This window comes from Daldinia caldariorum, assembly GCF_022478825.1.
Source record: "Daldinia caldariorum strain CBS 122874 unplaced genomic scaffold F4812scaffold_12, whole genome shotgun sequence".
NCBI classification, from domain to species: domain Eukaryota; kingdom Fungi; phylum Ascomycota; class Sordariomycetes; order Xylariales; family Hypoxylaceae; genus Daldinia; species Daldinia caldariorum.
In genome coordinates this window covers 1,060,467-1,085,078 of record NW_025953048.1, presented here as the reverse complement: position 1 = coordinate 1,085,078, position 24,612 = coordinate 1,060,467, and the positions used below count along the sequence as shown (strand labels likewise).

Below are 24,612 nucleotides of genomic sequence, written 5' to 3'. Positions count from 1 at the left end.
GCACTTGATCACCTGGTTATTCGGCCCAACTTCCTTAGCACTCTTATATTTTCGTTCAAGGCGTGTATAAGTGATTAATCAATTTTCTTTCCCATTAAGGTTAGATATTGCTCCTACTACCTAACTACACCATTACGCTCGTCATAATGGAATTTTCTTTTACGCACTGGCTTCTTCGCCTAACACTCTTGATAAAGGCATATATCTCTTTACCAATGCACCCATGCGCATCTCAATTTCTCGGCAAGCTTCAGCTGAAGGATTTACATAAATTAGTCATTTCCTACTCTTGCCGGTGAAATATTCTCTTATCGATATCTGTTATTATTTATAATTTCCATGTTTGTTGATGGTCATCAATGTTGTATCCACATCATTTTATACATTTACCGTAATATGTCACTGACCTTGTGGTAGAAAACAGTTCAGCCACCCGGCCTTCGCTTTCTCTCGTCAATCTCTATGACCGTAATTTATCGCGATTCAACAGGAACAAAGCTATTACCACATAGTGTGAGTATACCCATTTTTTATCGAGAAGAATTACTTGCAAAGCTTGATGTCTATCTGCGCACTGGGAAGCACGACGCTCATCCTGGCTCTATAGTACGGCATGCGGGGAATTTTCCCATGTACGGTGTGGCCTCTTTGCTGCTAATCCACCTGTTCTCCCGTACTTTCTCAACGGTTTGCCTCAAGTTGGACCGTGTGGAGAAGGCCAGGTCATCTCAGTTCCATTGTTTGTTTCTCTGCTAATTTGAGGTACATAGGAAAATTAACAAAGACTTACGAATCTATTAAGAGTCAGACCTCATTTATATTGATTGTCAAGATGGGGCAACACAGACAGCATTCTAACTCGCATCTGAAAGAGGAACAGCGTCCAGATCTTGTGAGTTTTATCTTATTTACATGTACGTTTTCCTATGGGTTTGCATCAACACCCCTGGAGCAAGTGCCACTTTGCGAATGTAGATCTGCCGGCTTGTAGGCTTGTAGACTCGACCCGAGTCAGCCCAGCCGTACGACGCCCGCAGATGCTACGATATCACAACTTAAGCCGTGCCGTATTGAGCATGCTGGAGTAACGCGTCGTTATTGCAACGCGTAAGGGTTGAATATGAATTGGGATGTGTTCCTGGTTTCCAGAAGGTCGTGGGGCCTTATTGCAAGCCAGGCTACCTAGGTCAGTCTTGAAGTCAAGGGAATTACAGGGGAGTATGCTTGTTTCACAAACGACAAGGTTCCGTCTTCTGGAACAGGGCTTGTGCGGGTTGCCTTAGCGTCCCCAGTCTGCTTTTTTTTCAAGGGGTGACGATGCCTCTAATCCTGTCAATAACACTTCAGAACGCTGACGTGCCCGTGATGCCCCTGCCCAAGTGGATGCGGGGAGACCAAGGAGCTTTCTCATAATCCACGATTCATCATTTCCTTACTCCGTATGGTAGACGCGGCAATTACACTGTTATCATTTTGATCAAAGCTTTGGGCATTGAAATTTTTCTTTTCTTTTCCTTTCTTTTGCCCCAAATGCTAAACAGGACGAAAAAAAAAACGGTCTTTGAGGGGCTAGAGCTGTTAGAGCGAATCCTTTCCACTTTAAGCTACGGCCTGAAAAAAAAAGTTCAGCCGGTTCAACGGAGCCGAGTCTCTTCAAGATTTTTTTTTTTTTTTCGACGCTATTTTACTAGCGCTGTAAGGTCAAATTTTCTCCGGCTTAATTCCCACGTATGTACTTCCAACACACTACAAGTGTGGTTAGTGTGGTGGGCATTATCATACCTTCGGGGCAGAAACAGGAAAAGGGAAAATAATATTCGACCGAAGTTGTACACGGTACTTCTTAGTAGTGATGGAGGGTTCAAATCTACAAGAGAATGGTTTGGCCATGGAGTGGGACCCCAGTGCAATTCTCCAATAGGTAGTGCGGATGTCCCTCAGCACTCTCACTGTTGTCACCACACCACCATGGCTGTGGTTCAGAATTCAGCAGAGGAGCGAAAAACTGGCCACCGAGTTAGGTTTCGTAGTCAAGTGACTGGTGACTCTACCAGCTAGGAGAGTTTCGGCGTGAGGATCCTTCCCAGTACCTAACGTCGTCCATGGTTTTAGGCCGAATATGTCTTCAGGCAAGGGGCTATCTCTACTCCCAACTCTTAACTACCTTTTTTTATGCTTGAACTTGGATCGTGGGCGGTAATCTAATCCACCAGTGCAATTACACGCAATATTCGAGTACCTCGATCGCGCCCCGTACACACCGCCTTGCTCCCTGAAAGCTCGCGAAGGACCTCCCCCTTGTACTGTTGGCTAGCCCCGGGCTTAGAATACCTCATTGGGTAGACTGGCCCTGCTTGGCCGTGCCGCCATTGGCCATTTCATCTAAAAATGCAGCTGTCCCCCTTGCCCCCTGTCACGTTTCTTCCATGCGATGTCCCACATCTTGATCCGCCCACACCCTAACACGAAATCTCCAAGTTCCCATTTCTCATCGTTCACATTTCATGCTTTGCCGCAGGCATTGCACGTCCTTCCTCTACCAAACTAAGCAGTCATATCGTTCCTGTTAATTATCCCGGAATGAGAGGCTTCTCAGGACGTACATATTGATACATTATACATAGTAAGCCCCATCCAAGGTAAACTGGACCCCAGTCTTACACCAAGAGGGACGCCAAAGGCATCCTTACCTCGATATTTTCATACCTTGCGATCTCACCTTACATAGCTCAAATATCGTTGACCCTGCCTTCTACCATCGTCGCATTTTGGGATCCTCGTTCCGATCTCAAAACCCACTGTTATTCTCTCTGTTTTCTTAGCTGTCCCCTAACGGAAGTATAACAATCTATCATTAACTATATCCGACGTGTTCGAGGCATTGTTGTCCTTGTCGCGTCCCAAATAGGCTTGAAGGAGAACCTAGTTGGTGAACTTTGAGACCTTCGGGTTCCGCTTCCGATTCCTATCCACTCCTCCCTTTTAGGAGCAAGCACCTGGTGGTGTCATTTCCTGGTACTGCAATTCTTTATCTCTTACGGTAGTATGCTTAGGCCCCTGGTCTTATAAGCTATACCTCCCCCCGTCGCTTAAGCAAGCCTCACCCGTTAAACCTCGTCATTAGGAGATGCTTAAGTTGCTTGGACCTTGACAGTGTCAAGAAAATAAAAATTGCCGACACGTCCTACTTTCTTTTTCTTTTCATGGTTGTCGTTACTATTTGGCTTTGACACTCCGAAGTTCAGGACTAATGGTTGTCTCCTCTATGCAGCATCATCCCCACCACTCGCAGGGTCCGGCGCCTCCCCAGCACCTACAGCATCCTCGGCCCTCGAGTATCGTTCACCAGCAACATCACCAGGCGCCGCAACAACCTTCGGCGTATTCGTCAACACATTCGATCCAGCCGGCCTACCAGCAGACTGGACACGCGCCGAGTGCTCAACACGCGCAAGACCTGCCTTACTACGCTCACCAGAGCCCGTACAGCACTCCAGGCACGACGAGCGGATATACGTCCGCAGGTAAGTTTACGCTGCGCGTTGTGCGCGTTGCAATCAAGCCAATGCATGGACTCATACATCGCTAGACACCTCCGATATGATGGCCGCAGCTCAAATGCCTAGACCATATCCTCCAATGTCATATCATACGCCTCAATCGAATTCGCCAGCTTCTGTCGCGTCACCGTCAGGTCACGAACAACACCGAAGTCTCTATGGTCAGCCAACATCCCAGATTCAGCCCCAATCTATGTACTATGGCGCGCAACAACCACAATACTCGTCCCTGCCGCCGCAAGCGCCCTCTCCGTATCAGCAGCATGCTCAACAGCCGCATCAACCTATGGCCTCGCAGCCAAATATGATGATGTCTCACACAGGTCCGCAGCATCAGATGGCGCAGCATCCGAGCCAGCACGCGCAACCTGGAATGACGGGAAGCCCTCGACATACCAAAATGGAGCCACAGATGGCTGCGCAACTACAGCGACCCACGCCTGGGCCGTTAGGGACATCTCAACCAACTCAAAACGGCGGGCAGCTATCAACTCCTACCGGGTCATCGACGCCTGGTGTCAACAATAATGCGGCGCCGGGACCAATCCCAGCTACTACGCCTCTGGTGGTGAGGCAGGATAACAATGGTGTCCAGTGGATTGCTTTTGAATATTCCCGTGACAGGGTGAAGATGGAATATACGATCCGCTGCGACGTCGAGTCTGTCAACACCGACGAACTCAGCAGCGAGTTTAAGACAGAAAACTGCGTTTATCCCAGAGCATGCTGTCCCAAGGACCAATACAGGGGGAACCGGTTACAGTACGAGACTGAATGCAACACCGTTGGTTGGGCATTGGCTCAGCTTAATCCATGTCTTCGCGGGAAACGAGGACTTATTCAGAGAGCTGTCGACAGCTGGCGGAACAGCAATCAGGACCCCCGGTTGCGAAGTCGACGCGTGCGCCGAATGGCCAAGATGAACAATCGCAAGGCGGTTCAGACTCCCCACTCCACACACATGTCCGGTCCCAGTGGTCCGGCAGGGATGTCCACCCCTGGGGCCATTGGCCCTGGTGGCGGTACGCCCATGGGGAAACCTGGAATGAGTAACATGGGTCCGCAGATGCACCATCACCACGCCCACGAAGGAGGTGCTCAGGGTGGAGGAGACGATGTCGGTATGTTTCACCAGATGTGATTCATGCGTTGCTATTGCTGTTGTCGTTGTCATTGTGCAATTACGTGATACCTCTTATCATTATACCTCGTGCCTGTTCGGTTATTTTTGGATTGGATGCCTTTTCATGTTTATATAACGGCACAACGCCGTGGGCGCTTTAGGAGCACTGGGGGACTGGCACTATTCTGTACATTATCTAGTTGCCATGCGCTTGGTAGTCCTTGCTGCTTCGGGACGGTCTAGTCGTCTGTCTGATAGCAAAAGTTGCATGGCATTTGCTTTGCATCACTCTGCACAAACTCACCAAGCGCACATATCACAACCTCACGCCGTTGTCTTTGTATTGGAACCCTTTCTGTCACAAAATTGCAAATATCACATCGATTCGATTTTTTTGCTGCCTTAATTGCGAAATAGCGTCCCAACCCTGGTGCAGTCCGCTAATCTGAATCTCTGTACAGGGGATGGAGAGTATATGGATGGATCTCATCATCACCATCATCAAGCACCCACTGGGCCGGGGTCTAGAAATCAAGACGACGTCCGTCCCGCTCAAGTTTTTGCAGGCTATCCCCAACAATATGCTAGCCATCCAGCCTCCGGATCGTCCATGCCGCCAATCCATGATGGGCTAAGCAACTCTCACCACAGCACTATCGTAGCTCGCCGCATGAGCAGAGATGATGATAAGAACCCAGAAGGATTGTTTCCTGATATACCCGATGCTAAAAAGCGCAAGTTCATACTAGTTGAGGATAACAAGCGCAACTCTCGCTTGCGCGTACGCGTCACTCTCGAAGAAGTGAACCCTAAGGAGATACCCGATTCGTTTCGCAAGAGCTCGGCTGTATTTCCACGCAGTTATTTCCCGCGTGAAATGCAGAGCCCGCCGCCAAGCGCTACTGGTAGTCAGTTCTTTCAAGACGACTTGAGCGACGACAATGTTGAAGTCGACGGCGGGCGAACTGGGCGTGCCCGAAGGGGGAACGTCAGAGACCGAGTTATGGTAAAAGCTCCGATGTCTGATGGGAATGAGGCCGAGGTTGCCATACCGAGGATCAGAAGGGGCACGCGTATAAAGGAAGTCCGGCTCAACGACCTGGCCTACCGCATGGCATGGTTGCATAGCCGTGTATTTGCGGGCAGGACAATCTTCCTACAGCGAGCGCGTAAGTCTATTTCCAAGACTTCATGCTATACTTCGGGAACATTTACTAACTTGACCAGTTGACTGTTACCGTAACAAGACTTGTACTGCAATCGAGGGTATGGCACAAGACATGAAGACAACGGTGCCCCACTACGAAACTCGCGTTGGCAAACGAAGATGGGGTGAGCGAATGCGTCGCGGCGAGAAGCATGATGACGAATCTTGATTCGAGCTACTCTACATTCTATCAACTCCACCTTGGCTGCCATGACTACCAAATTCTCGCGGCTCGTCACCCTTTCTTTGAAGCTCCACTTATATATTTTACATTCCAAGGGGTTATTTATTTTCGTTCATTGGGCGAACGAAATAGTGTCTTCACACGTATATTGCTCACTGCGCTTGTAATATATTTACGTCTGATAAGCAGGGATCCATAGGGTCAACGACACCACGCATCCAGCTCCACATCTCATTAAAGCCTTTTTTTTTTTTACTCTGTAAAGGCTTCTCTTCTTCCCTTACTACTTTCTGCCTCGATATTTCGCCTTCGGATTTTCTCGGGCCTATCTTGACGACAGATAGCTTCACGTTTCATTATGACAATGGTCTGTTTCTTTGGTCCAGCAGCCCCTGGTTGGGTTGCCGGACTACTTTGAACCCACGTACAATTTGGCATTGGCCACTGCTATGGTCTACTCTGGCTACGGGAAACAATCTCGTGATAAAGAAGTTTACGTTTGCTCTGTTTATTTGCGGCGGCTTAGGGGAGAAAAAAAAAAGGAAAACTGGAAAAAAAACAAGAGCATGTTGTATGTTCTACGTCTTTTCATGCTACTAAAAACAAAGGGTGGGGATGGCCGAAATAGGGATACCAAATACCAATTTACTCCTCGTTGTTTTAAGGATGACTAGAATAGGTTCAGGGGTTTATGAGGTTAAATGGCCGCGAATGATAGGTGACGGTCTCGATGATCCAGTTCCTCAGCCGATCAATGCCAGCCCTATATCACAGTGAGATAACCGTACAACTTCATACCAATGCTTAGTATTCTTTGCTTTACTCTTGACGGTGTATTATCTGATGCGTAAAATCTGATGCTCAATTAGTAATACCAGCGTCTTATGATGTTATAATAAATACAGAAATAGGAAGGATTCCCGAAGACTCACGTGTCTGAAGTTGGAAAATACCCTTTCCCATTCAAGGTACTTAACTGTCTCTCCTATTCTAGCCCATTCCGCTGCCTAGTTGCTTGCTTAGTGAGCATTCTAGAGGCGACAAAAGAGCATCAGTTATTTCCGAGTTTATCTCACACCGACATGAAATGGGAACGGCCCGTATTTATAAGACATCGCGGGCCGGATGCCCCCGGGTGTGGTCAGAGGATCACTATGTCTTTCAAACCATGCCTTGGGGTCAGATCTCGAACTACCAGGTGCCATATCATTTAATGTGCCTACCCGATCGTCTTTTTAAATGAAGAAAATTCGGGCACCGTAGCCAGCCAGTATTTACGTGTTCTTATCTAACCTTTGACACTTGACACCGAGTATAATGTTGTACTACTTAAGGTACATGTTCATCGAGAGGATCAAAAGACATGACACGGATACCTACGTGCGATATCAGCCTGGGCGGACCGGCGCGCAGTAAGATGACAGCGAGAAGCACGGATAGGTGCGTCTCGTACGTACGAGTAGACCAATAGACTTGGTGGCGGTAATATGACAGACCATAAATAATCAAATCCAAACCCAACGCTTACGAGGAGCAGAGGTACAGTAGCTACCTACCTGACCGGCTTGCCTTCCATGGTATAACTCCATCTCAGCTCGTCAGCCACATAAGCATTACTTACCACCACCGTGCATATTGGGAATCCACCCCTTAACTTATTACCAGCTATTGATTTTACTTTACTTTTCTCTCTCTCTTTGATAATTCACACCGTAAGACGGGAATTTCATCGAACACATAGACGCATCTCCATAACTCGTATCGTAGAAAATAAGTAGGTAGCAAACAAGAAATCTACGGGGGTATATCTAACTAAGACCTTTCCTTTCATATTCCAACTCAACTCTTTCTCCCTCGTAGCGGCTCTTTTTTTCTCCTGCGGGTATCTGACTTTTTTGGAGGTGATAAATTTGTAGTGGTAACAAAAGGAATCGATCATCAGAGAGATAGAGAAGCGAAGACAAGACAGAAGGGAAGAAGAAAACGAAAGAACAAAATGTTGAAGAGGGGGATACAACAACAAAAAAAAAAAAAAAAAAAAAAAAAAAAAAAAAAAAAAAAAAAAAAAAAGACGGGAAGAGAGTCGAGCGACGGACTTGTACATGATGATGAAATGTATAGAGGTAGGTAGAAAAACCCTCTCCCCCTTAAAACATATACCTATCCGCAAATTCCTCCCTTCCCTTAAATCTCTTGCTCGCCCCTTGCTCCGTATACACGCTTCGCTTCTCCTCGTTTCACATACATATAGGTCGTGTCGTGTCGTGTCGTGGTCATATATACGTAAGATAGAAAAACAAGAACAAAAAACAAAAACAAATAGGAAGACAAGAGGAAAGAAGAAAACCAGTCCAACAAACACCCTACATCGTTCTTCCTTTACAAGTCTCGTATCATATCGTATCGTATCAAACCACATCATCTCTGTCTCTGTCTCTGTCTCTCTCTCCTTCTCTTCCTTTTTTTCATATACACTCATACACAAAACATGTATATATAGGTATATACCCCGTTTAGCTAGCTAGCTTTTATGTCTTTTTTTAACGCCTGTCATCCGCCTTGGCAGAGACGGCATCGTAGTCGCGGTGGGAGCGGTGAGGACGGGCGACGTCGTATTCGATGGCCCGGCGGCCGCGGACGTCTTCTTCCGAATCCGACCCGTGTCTGTGGGCGGCAGCCGCGCGCCGGGGACGCTCCCGGTCGTTGGTGGTCGCATCGTCGCGGTCGCGGTACTTCCGGTAGTCGGCGTCGCCCTCGTGCTGCTCGCGGCGGCCGCGCCGCACCCGCCGCTCGTCGTCCGAGTAATCCCGGTCCTCGCGCACGGAGTCGTAGTTGCGGTCGCTGCCGTACTGCTTCTCGTATTCTCGCCGTTTCTCCGCTGCCCACTTGGTTAGCCATGCCATTTTTATTTTTTATTTTTTTCGAATGGGAACGATAAAAGAAAATTTTTAATTAAGCTTACCTCTGATCTTGGCGGTCTCGTTGGCGTACTTCTGGATCTCGTCCTTGCCGAGGACGCGCAGGACGATGACGAAGTCGTCGCGGACCTCGAAGCGCTCGCCGCCGGCCTCGAGCGCGGCCGGGTTGATCAGCTTGCGGTTGATCTTGGTCCAGCGGGCGCCGGGCGGGACGCCCTTCTTCGACTTGTCGTCCTTGTGCGGCGCGACGCCCTCCCGGATCGGGTTCTGCTCCTCGGGGAACTTGGCGCTCGGCGGCTTGAGGATCCCCTTGATCGGCTTGTGCTCCGACTTCTCCCGCGGGGGCGACACCACCCGCACTTGCTTCTCCTTCTCCGTCGTGCTGGCCGTGGTCGACTCGCGGCCGCGCGATTCCTCGCGCGAGTTGGTGGATACACGCTCTACCGAAACGGAACGCGTCGTCTCTTTGTCCGACTCCTTGGGAGCTGGCTTGTCCTTTGTCTTGTCCTGGCCTTCCTTTGCGGCTAGTTCCGCCTTTACATCTAGCAAGTCGTCTGGGTCCGTGGGGTCGAAGCTCGTAGAGTTGCGACGTCGCCTTCGTGGTGCGGTTGTGGCGTCATCAGAGGCGATTGAATCGTCTTTGGAATCTACCGCGGCGGAGCCGTTAACTCTGGTCTTGTCGTCCCGACCGCCGTTGCGTTCACGTTCACGTTCACGCTCGAGCTCTCGGTCATGTTCGCGCTCCAACTCGCGCTTCTTCTCCCGCTCCCTCTCGAGTTCGCGCTCGTAGGCTCGCTCGCGAAGACGCTCCCTTTCGAGTTCATGTTCTATAGAGCTCGACGTCGAGTCTACCTGTTCTTTCCGGGATTCCCCTCGCGAGTCTGGAGCAACCGATTCTCCTCGAGGGGAAGGCTTTCGTTCCGCGTCCTTGTCCTTGGGCTTATACCTATCCGCAGCGCGGGAGCTTGGGACCTCTGCATCTTCGTCGAGTTCGCGCCGTCGTGGGGAAACCTTCCGATCGTCATCCTTGGTTGTGTCTCTGGCGGCAAGGCCTACCGCCGCAGCGGCGACGCTCAGGCCGGCGGCAACTTTGTCACGAGTTCGGCCGCCTACGCCGTTCTTCTGGCCAGCGGCATCTCTTGGATCCCTGACTGAGCTGGATCGGGTTATGGGGTCCTCGGGTGTCTTTCGGGAGTCGTGACTGCGAGTATAGTCGATCGACTCATCAGAGCGGCGCCGAGGCTCGTTCTCAGCTACGTCTCGTCGCTGGCGTCGATCGTCATAACCACGCCGATCGACCGACGTTGCCGGACGGTCCGAGCGTTCCGGTTCCAACGTGTTTGTGCGAATGCCATACCCACGAGCAGTAACGTCGTCATCGCGGTAGCCGTCGTCGCGATCCCGACGGCGGTGCAAGCGCTCGTCGTCGTGCGACCGGTAAAGGTCATCAGTATGCGCTATGCGCGCAGGCGTATCTTGGTATAGAGAAACCGGGCGTGGTCGAGTTGTCTTGCGATCTGGCGATGGTTCTCTCGGGGCTTCAATCCGGCGCAAGGGGTCAACTAGCGGGGCAGCAGGTACTGGCGGCAAAGCAGGCATCGTAACCGTCGGGCGGTCATAGATACCCGCAGATGTGGTTGGAGCTCTGTTGTAACGGTCGAGTCCGGAGGATGCGGGAGGTGGTCCACGACCGCGAGTGTCGTAACGACCCAGATCATTGCTCACGACATTTACGGTAGGACGATGGTAAGAACGATCAAGGCTCTCTCGTCTTCTATGCGGTAGCTGGCGATCATGATCTAAATCATACCTAGCCAAGTCGCTAGGTTTCGTGTATTCATAGCCTTCGTTGTCGTAGTCGACGACTGCGGTGGCGTTCAAATCATACGCTGGTGTTGTGTAATTGGCGTGGGGAAGCGAAGATCGGTAATAATCGGTTGCAACATGCGTTGGTGGTCGAAGTCTGTCGTCGCCGACTCGCTCCCTCAATCGGGAGAATTCCTCATTGCTTAGCGTGGCACTTTGGGTATAACCGTGGCCATATCGGGCTGTACTTCGCGAACGTATCGAGGAAGCCGGTTGGGTATAGTACGTCTCATCGCTTGACCTATAAGGATCGCGCGACGGACTAGTGGTGCGCGCGGCCGAGGACGTATGAGAGGAGGTGCCGTGAGGTCGACTAGCATGATTGGTGGTGACTATGATAGGCTTAACGGGATTGGTGTCTACCGTCGACGAACGACGACGAGACGTATTGGAGTTAGAAGTTCGTTGCGCAGCAGGCTCCTTAGTAACGTTGTAGGTGGTGATAGTAGCAGTGGGATTTGCAGGCGACTTATGATCAGCCGCTCTTCTTGGAACAGCGGCATCATAACGAGCCGTTTGAACCGTGTGAAGATCCCCGCTATAATGAGGGTTATAACCAATGCTCACAGGCATCGAGGCTCGCGCGGGGTTAAACTGAGGCGACCTACGACCCGAATAACGCAGTCGTGGCTCAGTCATGATTGTTCGACTAGCTTATTCAGGGGCAGCAGTATAAATATATAACTCAAGTGCAGTATATTCTGCTAGCCAACAACGATCACGATGTAACCAAATTCGTCTCTGTTAGTTGAGGGTTGGTGGGTTAGTGGGTTGAACTTTTGGGGGGGTGTGAGTCAGAAAAGAGAATAAAGCAAAATTTAGAAAAGCTGGAAATTCCTCAAAGGACAGGGTGGGACGGACGTAATTATGTCCGGCTTATATTATTAGGTCTTGGGTGTGAAGGGGTGTGAAAATGACCAGGTTTCATAAGTAGAAGATTTTCCAGAATTTGGGGGCGAAAGGAGTCTTGTGCCCTTCTCTCTTCCGTACGTTCTATACGTTTTTGGTCAGGTCATAAGGAGAAGAAGAAAAAGGAATAAAAAAAGAAGAATGGGTCTACCTGGAACAAAAATTGGTGAGTAAAAAGGAGTATGAAGTAAAGCCTATTAAGAATAACCAAATCCCCCCTCCCCTCGGAGAAAATATGGTGAAATTTTTTTATATAATGGGCGACAGCCAAGGTACGGAGAACAGAGGCCGATAGAGGGATATAGAGAGAGTGTCGCATACATACCTACTATGTATTGTACCTCTAGGTACGGTTTAGCCAAGGAGCGAATATCGAGTACCTATCACCTATCCCGGTAAAGAGAACTGGAAGACGATAAGGGTCCTACCGCGGGGTAGAAGCCATGGAAGGAGAATAGAGGGTTGGATAAGTTAGAGGGGTTGTATCGTTACGAGGTTTGTCGTCGGGTTGGGCTGCAGAACAGGGAACCGGCGGTGAAATTGGGCCACTAAGAGGATGGGTGACGCTTGAGACAGCCACGAGCCACAAGGTACAATACAGTACACTTCTCTCTCTCTTTTCTATTCCCCTATTTTGACAGTTCTTGCCGGGCGTCGCACACTCTTACTCTTTCTTACACACACTTTCGCGAGCCCTTTCGGCAGGGAAGAAGCGAATAGTATGAGCCTGTTCTAGATCAGATGGATCAAGTGATCCCCGACCAACAAAAGAAAAAGAATGTACTAGAGGAACCGGCCGAAGAGAGATCAACCAGGTGTGCGGCGATGGTTGTGGGACTGTGCGCTTTATCGGCTTATTGTATTTGCCTGAAGAGGATCCGTCCTCTCTACCCTCCAAGTCGAATTGGTTAATATAACCAATAATGCGCGGTTTTTATTGAGAGAAATATCCAGTCGTAGTCGCGGCAGGTAGTAGTAGGTATGTAGCAGTGATGTAGTGTTGCGGGGTGCCGTCTTTTGTGTGCCTCGCAATCACGGACTTTCTCTCTCTCTCTGTCTCTCGACTTTACAACGAAGCGTCCGTCGGATTATGTGCGACTTCTACTATCCCTCCTTCTATATACCTAAGAAGACGATAACAATAACGGCCTTGAGGCTCCTTATGGGAATAAACGAAACAAACTTGGTGAGAAGCCTGTAACTCAACTATTTCCCAGCTGGTGGATTTTCACCTTCATGCAGCTAGGTGATCTCTTAGGTAAGTTGTCAGTTAAGGTCAGGTCATGTATGTGTATGTAGGTGTGGTTTTGCCATGCATTGCAGAAAGGGGAGTGGGGTGTGTGATTGACTAGTCGTATGGTTCGAAGAGGGAAGAAACACGGTAAAATATTAAACCCGCTCTTCACGTCTTATTATTGGTTTCTTCTTTTTTTTTTTTTTTTTTTTTTTTTTCCTTGGAGGATTTGGACTGTCGAAACAACGTCAACTGATCTAATAGTAGAACCCCGTTTCCCGGTCAAGTAAGAGAGAACGCCAAACTGGTTACCGAAACTAGAGCAAGCCGGAAGGGGCAAACAGAATAAAAGCAACGTCGCTCTAGGTGAAAAATATGATAAATGGTAACAATGACGATGGTGTGGTGGGAGGATGTGCCCACTTAGCGAATAGGATGGAGAATGCTCGGCGATGACGTCCCGCTTCGCAAAATAGAATCGCGTTGCGTCAATGGTATTAGAACCCGGGCGACCTGAGCAAAGTCTGGACCGCGCTAATAAAAAAAATAAAATAAAAAAAGACAAGCAAAAGGACAGGCACCCAGCCGAGCGAGGGCTGGCTTAGAGAGGTACGCAGGGCCGGAGGACAAGGAGAATCCCCGTTCGAAATGTCCCCTAAAAAAAAGGTGTTCCCTAAAAAGGCTTGGAACGGGACAAGGTATAAACTTGATCAACTTGACTTGACCTAGGTATTCCGTATTTCGCGTTAGTACGCTCCTCTCTTCTCCTTCCTACATACGTAGTAGATCGTATCCTTCAGGAACACGAACCAAATGACGCCTGAATCAAGATCAGCGACCCGAGAAATTACGCCGCTATCGTGCCCTTGTCCCCGTCGTAGGTAGGATCGACTGCACAGTTGCAATGCCGTGGGGAATGGATTAGAAATGCTTCCAAATTCCAGCGTATTATGCACGCAGTATGCAGTGTGTAAGTAGGAATCGACTATCAAGTAAGCAATTTATATGTAGGTACCAGACCTGGCGTGTAAGTAATTCAACCGTTCCTGAGAGTCTCGTTGTACCTATGTAGGTAAGTGTCCAAGGTGTTAGTTAAATATTGATGCTAATATTGGAAATCGGATGTTGGCCGTGCCGCAAATTTTGGTGAACGTGAGTGTTTAGAAGGCGAGTCGCCCTTTTCATATATTTTGTTGAGTTATCTTCGTAGAACCTCCGCTCAGTTTCGAATATCTCAACTATTGTCATGTTGATAGGTAAATAGGGAATGTTTTGTTTCTTAACATTTTTGGTGGAATTTACCAACCATGGTTTCAATTTGGTAACCCGCCAATAGTTGTTGTTGATGATTACACATGACGATTAAGCTCGTCCCCTCTAATTGTCACCTCACGCAACACGTTGAAGTTGTCTCCAGCACATTATTCTTCCGAGACTTACAAACTGCCTATTGTTCAGTTAACTGCGACGACATTCATCATTAATCACACTCTCTCGCCATAGCAACGATAATAGTAAAACCAATCGCTACATAGGTACATATTATTTCCCATTTTCGTCATGTTCACCTTGTAAAGTATTTCCCATCCGCCCTCTTCAGCTTGTTGGGATGGTGAGGTCTGGTAGTGAACGCTCATTGGTGCTTGTTTTGGTGATTCGGGCTTCAACGCTAACTGGATTGGAACCCAATGGACCCTCCTCTCTGGCTGCGACGTCTTCTTCTGGTCACAATTGTTACTTGGAATTGGTCAAGAAAAAGTCACTTAAAACTTTTACCCTCGTGGCTCGTGGCCCGGCCCGATCCAAAGGATCGGGCGTCTCGCCTCGTCTCATGCACATAGTAGACATGCGCTTACTGGCGCGGGATTCTCGAACGAGAAGGCTATGCATACTCAATCATCTCAGCTATATTTGTATCCATAGGTAGTAGAACGTTGTGTCGCCCAAGTCGCGATTGCGATCAACGGAACTACCTAGGTACGCACGTAGGTATTTACCTCAGCTATTGAAGGATAATTCGCGGCCTACCGTGGTGAGGATTAAAAGAAAGCCGCCCAAGTGGCGAATCATCGAGCTTCCCCTGTATGATTGGGCTGCTATAGGATCAAGGGATGCTTAACAACGCTTCGGAACCCCTCGCGGCACTTGGAATTATATCGCGCTTCTCGAATCACATGTCATCCATCAGCCAAGGCATGGCACATAAAGTCTGTTACGAATTACCTTCCTACGGTTTCTATCTACTATATACTTAGAGTTACCGGATTAGGTAATGGGGATATGGGGATAATGGCTTGGGTCGAGGACGGACTACAAGCTATGTTCATGATTTGAGGTATGAAAGAATTAGAGGCATGAATACTGCGACTGCTTAATTTAGTATCTAAGACTATTTTTATCATGTATCCCGTTGCCGCTATCCCTTATCCCTAGAACCTCCATGCAACATCTATCAATATCTTTATTACTCAACATGATACCACATAAGGAGACGTCAAGAGAATACACCGTGGCGAAAGCTCCGTTGACAGCCGACACTCGGGTGATGGCTGCTGTCGATGATACCTAGGGCCTAGTTCTTCGTTAATCTAGGGTTCCCAGCCCCGGTTGGGCGTGAATAGTACATCTGCTATGCGTACAAAGCATATCATACAACATCAGCATAAGAAATCTATTTGCATAACACACTCTAGCTATGTACCTAAGGTAGCTAAGTCAAGAAACGGTTGACCAACTCGTGACCCATCATTCAAGCCCAATAATAAAATATATATGCTCAAATGTGATCTCTCAAGACTTGGGACCGCATATAAGTCACCCTTGCAAATCGAACACACGTGGTAGATCATCTGTACAGGCGTGTAGTCGGCTTAGGCGCCGTGTACCAGGGACAGCTTAAGCTTCCTACTTCTCTAGCCCACTTGAAACCTTGGATAGACTTTGGTCTGATAGGAGTATAATCAACCAACAGACTCAACCCCCCCCGAGGCTGAGCCTTGCCTACCGGGTACAGAGCTCTACCAACAATCCAACAAGAATGGACATCATGTCATAGTTAGGGGGTGCTATTGGATGCAAGTATTGCGAGAAACAGTCACGTCCAAGGTCAGCAAGGAGTCGGTCCTTCAAACAGGATCCCCAGCGGGAGGCTTTACCTTCGACTTCACCGCTCCCTTTCCCCTTCATACGGGTTCAAAACAGACAAAAATAAACAGCGAGGATCCTCGTTTGGCATTGGACACAAAATTGTCGAGTCTTATTCTAGCCGCTTGCCCGTCATGGTCGGACAACTCAGCGGTCGTGCTTGATTGACCAATGTTGCCCTACCTATTCTCCGATTAGCCCTTGGGTTTTCTAGAATAATTCTCCAGCGGTCAACTAGCTACAGATGTAGGTAAGTAAGTTAGAACTGTGTACTTCCTCCGGCTTAAAGTCCAGTGACCTTGGACGACGGGTAACACAGATGCCAGATCATCAATCCCAGCTCAATCTTACGACTCCCTACCACCTCGGCGTCACGTTGGGTCGAAAGAAGATCAATGCGACGGTTTCAGATAGCCAAGGCGTTTTCTGACGAGGCTGCAAAGATTAACCACTCAGTGCAAGGCCGGACCGAAGGATACGGTCAGGCTACCATAATTTCCGAGCCTCCCACAGCTCCGGACGATGCGTTCAATGAAATAGGGGAGCGCATAATGCAATATCTACAGCAACATCTAGTCGGTCCATCTTTCATAGCAATTCCGTGTTTCCGATGCCATGATACTTTCCAACGAAGCATCGGACAGCCCTGTCTTCCATCCACGTAGGTAAGTCGTGAAACCTTATCTTCCGTCCCCGTGGGTAGATCACAGAACGCCGCTGACACATCGTGTGCGAAGTGGCTGCCCACATGCACAGCCTTTAGATTATCACCGATATGCGTAGATCAGTCGATCTCCCGGTATCGTCGCCCGGTCAGAGTCCGGGTGGCTCCCCCCTTTCCCCCCAATATTGGAAAACTGGTCGGGCGTGGGGGTAAATGGGCGAAAAAAGAGAAGGACGAGCCGAGCCGAGTCCGATTTAACGATTGTGTTGTGTTTTTCTCTCTCTTTCGTATATGCTTATGTTTGTTTTGTTGTCTACTGCGGTATGACGGTGTGACGGGAGCCCGCTCACCCGTATGTGCGGCGTTACACTCGTGAGATGAACACGCCAGCAGCGCAGATAGACATGATAGCTTCGCGAAATGGCAGATACTTTAGATCAAGGGGGACCCTACGTGCATGCGGCTGCACGAGAGCTCCATCTTCGAAGCCGTGTTCCAAAACGTGGACCCCTAATATCAAAAAGCCACATCCGCCTACTGCTGGGGGGCGTCGCTGGGATCTCTTCAATACATATCTCACATATAGGTACCTCTTACCTACATTAGGTACCTCATATTTCTCTAGAGCAGTCGAGTGGAACCGGATGCACAACGGTTTATCCCTCCAGTGGATCGCGAAATCATCGAAATCCCGACCCGAGAAAGAAAATAGGGGACAGGGAGAAGAGGAGAAACAACTCAGCACATCGGGGCAAACACCGACTTCCACGTCGCCCCCATCGACTCATGCAAATATACCTATAGTACCTATGATAGTACGATATAGGTATATCGTTCTTTGTAAGATCTCCTCTCGACCCCGATCGGTTCCGCTGTCAACATCCTAGTATACCTTATGCAGCCTTTCCCCCATTGTCGGCAATGCCCTTCTTCTCCCGGCATTACGCCACCGAGCCGACCCATCAACTCAGACCCCAACTACACACATGTGAAAGTGCCTTCAGCCTATTCTTTCCCCCTCTGATATTGACGCTTGATAGTACATACATTAGGTATCTAACATACAATACACATCAACATGTTGTCGTTACGACCTCTATCTTGTCTAACTCTACTGGTCCAGTTAAGATAAGACCCATCCCTCCCTCTCGCATGAGCTCTCGCCCGGAATTTATCAGCTAGTACGTGGCTCGAAAGCTAGGGAGAAGGACGAGACACACAGGTGCGTTAGCCTAGAAGCTGGGTGGTTTACCGAGGAGGATTTGTAAAAAGAAAATAAAAGGAAAGAAAAAGTGGAAAAAGCAATGTACTTGCATGCATAACCGGCAGTCTATAGACAGACTGCCTCTACGGACTAGAAGTCCTGTAAAGAGATAATAAGCAAATTGTTGATATAGATAGACCGCAGGTATACATATAAGTCGCATAAGTTTGTAGTACTAAAGCATTATCACATGTTCGGCTACGTAGAATTTGTCTGTCGAGATGGAACGAACGTAGCAATCAGGTACATTAGCCTGTATTCGCCGCCTAAAGAAACTCGGTTATACGGTATATAGAGTGAATGGCGGCATGTGAATTGGAAATAACCTAGGTTAGAGCTAAAGTTGCTGTAAAACATAATCCTGCGAAAGCCATCAACTGTAATATCCCAAGTGCCCATGAGTTACTCATTATGAGCTTGAATCCATTGCTGATAGTAGATCAAAGCATCCGTGCATGTTGCCATTATCATGATCGTCATCTGTGACTAAATTTCAATTTCCTTCTTCAATATTTCACTTAAGCCAAACTGCCCATAGGATCCCATAAAGGCAGCACAATCGGCTCCTTAGTTAGTACATCTCTAACCTTCCTGGAGAGGAACTTCGGATCGACCACGGCCTGGTATACGAACTGATCCATCCAGCGGTCGCTCATCACGAACCAGCCCTTGGACCCGACATCCGTGCCCCAGCTATTCTGTACCTTCCAGCGGACGGGCCTGCCGTCGCCGTCGACATGGACCGCCGTCAGCACCATGGCGTGGGTCATCGCTGACTCGCCGACGCGTAGACGAGCGGCTTTGTCCAGGCTTCCGTAGAGGCTAACATTGAAGCCAAGTTCATAATCGAAGAGATCTATATCCATAATGCCGCTACCCCGCTCGCTGTACTTGCCTACATCGGACCCGAAGAACACGGGAAGACCGGCACGCAGCATGGATATGCAAGCTTGCTTCAGGGTTTCAATGTCGACGTTGATGTACGTGATTCCTCTACCACCCACGATGTTGCCTAGACGGTCGACAGTCATCAGGTTCAGAGGTTCATGCCTGGGGTCGTGAACCAGAGAAACCATGCTAGCGATGGTAGAGCTAGTAATGCGGAAATCCTGAGACGAGATGTCGTTAGCGAATTTGTGTGGCGTCGAAATCACGGATCGCGCTCTCCCTTCCTTGTCAATGAAATTCCATTCGAACTCCTCAGTCGTGCTAGGTGGAGGTCCAAGAGTCAACGTCAGGATCAGATGGACTTCTCGCAGCATCTTATCTTTGGTAGCGGATAGGCTCGCGGCAGTTGTGGCCGAGCTGTTGACTAAATCACGCAGGATAACAGCATATTCGCGTAGCTTAGCGACGACGATAGAGTTGACGGTGCTGCTCGACATAGCATTCCAGCTATCTGGGTATAAGGTCTGGGGTACAAGACCATACTTTTCAACCAGGTTGTAAACCATATCCCATTGGCCACCATCGCTTATGGGGTCAGCGAACAACCTCTGAACTAGCCTCCCGTCTAAGGGTTGATCAGCAGTCTCGATGATGTTTTCAAGGAAGAAGTTAGATTTCTCGAGCTTGTCCCAGAAAAAGAGGTAAGCTTGCGACAGCTCAAATGAATCTAGGTTGTACTTCTTCATAATAGCAATCCTGAATACATTAGTACTAGCAAAGAGCCAACATCGTCCCGAAGATCGCTGGTTTGTGATAGGCGCGCCTTCAAACGGTATGCGAATATTGAACACCTGCTGGTCTGCGATCTTAGTCGCACGAGAAGCCAGAACATCTCGTGGGTTGGCAGAGCTGAAGGCCGAGAGAGCTAATCTAATCAGGAGAAACAATACACGGTAAGCTTTCGAAGCCAACGACAGGTCAAACAACGATTCCTATGAATACAAGGCTACAAACCTGTTCTTAGGATCTGCCAGTACCCTAGACTGCCAATTCTGGGTGAGCTCAATAGCCAGCTTTTCCGACTGTCTACCTGATATAGCGCCGTTGAAAAGCGGCCCCTTCTCGTTTTCAACATAGACGAAGTCGTCCTCTGATCTAAATTTCTGAAGACGTTCTAAGATGGCTTGTTCATGTGCGACCGCTGCCATGACATCGGGCGAACTCTTAGACTGTTGCGCACCCATGATGGTAGTTGACGATAATTACAGCGTCTACGAGCTTCGATGCAGAGAAGTTAGTTATGGATATCAAACTAATAACTATCGTCAATATCAAGGTTTAGATTTGAGAGTTAGACAAAGCTTCGGCTTGTTATCTTAGGTTAGGTACGTACAATTGTACAGCATAAATAGGGCAAGGATATTAAGCTGCCTCACCAAGAAGATCCAAAGAAGGAATAAAAGGAACAAGAGGAACAAGAGGAGCAACAGCTATCGGCAACTTGACTGTGTTGAGAAGGTGGGTTTTTCCTTTCCTGTTTCTGATTGCGTTTTACGATATTACGTGCTCGATAAGCAGAACTTTACGTTCTTATTGGTAGGAAGGATGCTGGTTCTAATCCGGTGACCTCGGCTTAAACCTACCTACATCAGGTACCCTGATGGCTATCACACCTTCCCTGAGGTACATACATGTTATGTTAGTGGACATATCCGAATACGTACCACGTAAAGCAACGCGGCTTAGATAAGACATGATGCGCTCACAATTGCACGCGACAATGAGAACCAAAAACGGGTAAAAGAGACAAGGTAGTGATGTACGTTAAAGACTTGACATTGTATTACCATCCATATACAGAACTACGTATCAACTGAGAAATGCCAAAATCCGTAACGTCCTTTTTTTCCAAATCCCTCCCTACATAATTACGCGCGATAGATCTGAGAAGCAATCTTTTGAGATCAACCGCGACTCCATCATAAAAACCACCACCATAAGAAAACACCCCGTTTATGATGACATGAATTGACAGTTGATCCCACACACTAAAATATCTTTACAAGCTGGAGGCGTGAATGACCTTCATGTCAACAACGAGCTCACGAGGGCCGTCGTTGAGGACGAGGACGCGGACACTGCCGTGGCCGGCGTTGAAGGCTTGGGTCAGGCGCGACCACAGGTTGGACTGGTCAATGACGGGGACACCCGTCTTGACGTCGCCAGTCTCGGTCATGGCGACGATAGTACCATCCTGGATGTCGAGGACACGGTACTGCTTGAAGACAGGGCCGCGCATGGTCTGGACGACAACGCTAGGGGCAGGGTTGGAGACGAAGGAGGACTCTTCGTGAAGCTGCTTGGTGAAGAGATCAACACCAAGGTAGCGGTGCTGGCCAGTAGCCGACGAGGTCGAGATGCGGATGACCTGGCAAGGACGACCCTGGAGGATCAAGATGTCACCCATGCGAATGTGGTGGCAGGGGATAGTAACAGTGTTAGGGACGTGGCCAGCTCCATTGGTCTTGGGGCCAGAGTGAGACTCGCGAACGACGTCGTGGCGCTCGCCCTCAGAGTGGAAGACACGGTCAGCCATCTTGTGTAGTCCTTCACGGAGAGAGTGGTGGTGTCCTGCACTTGTTAGTTAATTTGTTCTATAAGAGTAGGCTAGCACCTGTTACTAACCAGTAGAGTCGTAATATCCCATTCTACTCTTCTTAGAGCTGGGTGATTTAGGTGGTTGAGGATACTCTACGGTCTCCTCGGTGATTTCTGTGTCCCTGTGGAAGGATGAACCAGCCTTGGGGGGATCAACAGTCGTCTCGCTAATGCGGATTTCCTCGGTAAAACTAGGGATTGACGACTTGGGAGGGTCGACAGTAGACTTGGAAAAGTGAGAGTGCGAGTGCGAGTGCGAGTGCTCGGAACCGAAGTGAGAGCTAGGCCTAGGAGGGTCGACAGTACTGTCGGCTACGCTGACGTTGTCCTTGTAGGCTGACTGAGCTCGAGCGCGATATTCACGTTCGATGCGGTCAATGGAGCTAAGGTGAGGCTGGTGACGGTCGACCTCAACTGAAGTCTCTGTGATAGAGAAGGAAGAGGAAGGGCGAGAGGGTTTGAAGTGAGATTCAGAGTAAGAAGTGTGAGGTTTACTGGAAGAGGTTTGTTGTCAGTTGAAGATATTTCTACGACGACCGAGTTACTTAGCCAACAAGGGGGATTGGCCAAGACCCAGGCACTTGACAAGGGTTCTGCGGAAAATGAGCACAGCACTGGCCCCATGGCTCCATATTCGCCAATTTAGTTCAATTGAATCCATTGCGGGCCGGAATTGACCCATACCCTCAAGCCAGACCGCAAGCTCGGGCTCTCATAATGGAGCCAGTTGCGTAATTATTGAAAAAGAAGGGTTCTAAGACGTAGGAAAAGCTTGGTAAACTGACCTGTGCTCCTCGTAATGCTCGCTGTGGGCACCGGGACGGCGGTAACGTTCTTCTTCACGTGTGATGCGGACCTCTTCTTCGCTGAAGTGTTGCTCTTGACGCGGAGGTAACTGAGCAGAAGCAGAGATAGAAGAGTATTGACCTTCCCGTCCGGCTTTCTCTGGTTTGGCGGGGAGATCGATTTGTACCTCTTCGTGAGTGTGGGTGGTGGTTTCTACCTCAGTCTCCTTGTACGTCCGAGGGAAGATACTGAAGGGGACCGGTACGCGGGCTTCAAAGTCCAGGTTGGCGACCTTTTCGGCGCGAGAGTCCTCTCCTCGACAACCTTTCGACTAAGGGCGAAAGGAAGACAAGAAGATTCCTCTTGCTCTTCTTTCTACTAATCTGAAAGAAAAGAAGGGAGGAGAAGCAGGCGGTATATTGCTCGCTTCTTTACTCGATTCTCTCGTTCAGGTCAGGTTGAGGCTTGAAGAGCGGGGAAAAAGATTCACTACGTTGGGTTGTGAAGGAGATATGTTGGGTTTGTGGTTAGGAAAGGAAAGGAGGTGAGTGAAGTGGTAGGAACAGATTATTGGAAGGAAAGAAATAGGAGAGCTGCAGGGAGAAAGATGGGCAGTACCGATGTTATTGTACTGTGCTGGGGCTCACTGTGGACATCTTGGTGGTTGGGTGGGTAGCTGCGAGTGGTTGTGGGAGCGCAGGAGGGAAGGAAGCATTGGCGTGGCAGGTTATGTCCGCAGCTTGCTCGGAGCTTCTACAGGGGTTGAGTGGGAAGGAGCTTGTTTACACGAGTGGGCCATCATGGGTCTGGAGTGTTTATCCTACCCCGAAACAAGTTAGGCGGCTGGGGACTGGGGGATATTACAACGGGCAGGGGGAAATTACCTTACAGGTATGTATGTACGTACGTACTAGGTATAATATTATGGTACATCGTACTTGTTTTTCTTTTCCTTTTTCCTTTTTTTTTTTTTTTTTTCTCCTCTCTTACACGGGGTGGCTGTAACTTGAAAGTACCAAAGTTGGAACCGAACCTTCCAAGTTCTTACACTGTCCCCTGATTCTATTCCCAGCCTCTCTCTCTCTCTCTCTGTTTCTATTCCTCTCTACCACCAACCCCCCGTTCCGTTGCTACTATACTATGTAGTATACGTCTCTGTATGTGCACTACAGCTACATAATACCCCCAAACCTACATGGATCTGGCTCTGGCTAAGTGACGAACCAAATTCGTTCGACCCTCCTCCCTTGATTCGGACTGGTTCGCTTCTGGTTTCGCTTTTTACTCTTGACCGGGGAAGTCCACCCAATCGCCTATCCATGATGGACCACTGGGTCACTAGGCCGCCCGTGATGATCAGATCGAACCAACAATTGCTCCAGCCGGTCCAGCCTCCTCTTAGCCTTAGATAGATTGGGGTGTTTGTGTTGTTCTCGGTGTTCGCCCGCCTCTCAAAACAAAAACAGAAAAACAAATAAGCCAGTCGCTAGTTTTCCTCGGCTGTCACATCTCTTTCTAATGTATTCGCTCAGTTTAAATCGATAGTGAGTGATTTCGACCAGTCACCAATTTCAGCCATTGAGAATTATTCGGTTCAATCAGCGCTATTTTTTCATACCTACTACTATATAAAATAATAATCCGATCCAACCGCTCACTATTGCAACGTACAATACATAGTATATTACATACGTTGCGCGTACCGTAAGGAGTTGGCAACTTAGACTGGGTTACGCTGCCCGCTGTTGGAAATCGAAGAGGCTGGCATCTCCCGAGAAAAGCAGGCAGAGCGTCTCATCTTCTCTCATCTTCTCATATTCGAAAGGCTAGGCACTAATAATGAACCAACCACTTAAAGCGCTGATACCGAACCGGTCTCATATGAAAGGACGAATCATAGCTGAGAATGACATGATTCCCAACCACCTTTGCTTACACTTGCAGATTGAAGCAGGCAATCTTCAATTACGCGTAATATCGTGGGTTCCGCTCATTGGGTTATGCAGTGGGTTATGGTGTGCGACCTCAGCTGGACTTATGCACCTCTAATGCAAGACGAGAGCTGAGTAGACAAGTGAGCTTTGCTTTTTCTATTGCACGCAAGTCCCACAGCGGCGTCAGATCTCACCCACGGCGTGTGGGCCTACTTTTCGAATCTGGTGCAACTAGAATTGTCTTTCGATAAATTCCATTCGAACCCTCCTAAA

General features: G+C 48.8%; 4 protein-coding genes across 4 annotated transcripts; 1 reads left to right on the top strand and 3 right to left on the bottom strand.

The window, feature by feature from the left end:
- Positions 1-3,265: 3,265 nt before the first annotated feature.
- F4812DRAFT_460847 (uncharacterized protein) lies at positions 3,266-6,059 on the top strand (the record flags this gene model as incomplete). Its single annotated transcript, XM_047937764.1, has 4 exons — positions 3,266-3,524; positions 3,590-4,681; positions 5,145-5,852; positions 5,911-6,059. The coding sequence occupies 4 exons, from the start codon at positions 3,266-3,268 to the stop codon at positions 6,057-6,059; spliced, it is 2,208 nt and encodes a 735-aa protein (XP_047788893.1).
- Positions 6,060-8,614: 2,555 nt separating this feature from the next.
- Positions 8,615-11,497, bottom strand: F4812DRAFT_460846 (uncharacterized protein; the record flags this gene model as incomplete). Its single annotated transcript, XM_047937763.1, has 2 exons — positions 8,615-8,952; positions 9,037-11,497. The coding sequence occupies 2 exons, from the start codon at positions 11,495-11,497 to the stop codon at positions 8,615-8,617; spliced, it is 2,799 nt and encodes a 932-aa protein (XP_047788892.1).
- Positions 11,498-18,268: 6,771 nt separating this feature from the next.
- On the bottom strand, positions 18,269-20,736 carry F4812DRAFT_434681 (peptidase C1B, bleomycin hydrolase). Its single transcript, XM_047934724.1, has 3 exons — positions 20,355-20,736; positions 19,976-20,239; positions 18,269-19,891 (listed from the first exon to the last, which is right to left on the bottom strand). The coding sequence occupies exons 2-3, from the start codon at positions 20,203-20,205 to the stop codon at positions 18,592-18,594; spliced, it is 1,530 nt and encodes a 509-aa protein (XP_047788891.1). The 5' UTR covers positions 20,206-20,239; positions 20,355-20,736; the 3' UTR covers positions 18,269-18,591.
- Positions 20,737-21,020: 284 nt separating this feature from the next.
- Positions 21,021-23,061, bottom strand: F4812DRAFT_460844 (uncharacterized protein; the record flags this gene model as incomplete). Its single annotated transcript, XM_047937762.1, has 4 exons — positions 21,021-21,592; positions 21,647-22,113; positions 22,405-22,736; positions 23,053-23,061. 4 exons carry the CDS (start codon positions 23,059-23,061, stop codon positions 21,021-21,023), a joined length of 1,380 nt encoding a protein of 459 aa, XP_047788890.1.
- Positions 23,062-24,612: the final 1,551 nt, after the last annotated feature.

Bases quoted from the DNA above. Each gene is read 5' to 3' on its own strand.
- F4812DRAFT_434681 (XM_047934724.1), bottom strand. From the start codon at position 20,205: ATGGGTGCGCAACAGTCTAAGAGTTCGCCCGATGTCATGGCAGCGGTC. The intron at 19,892-19,975 runs GTTTGTAGCCTT...TCTCCTGATTAG, and splicing joins CTGGCAGATCCTAAGAACAG to ATTAGCTCTCTCGGCCTTCA.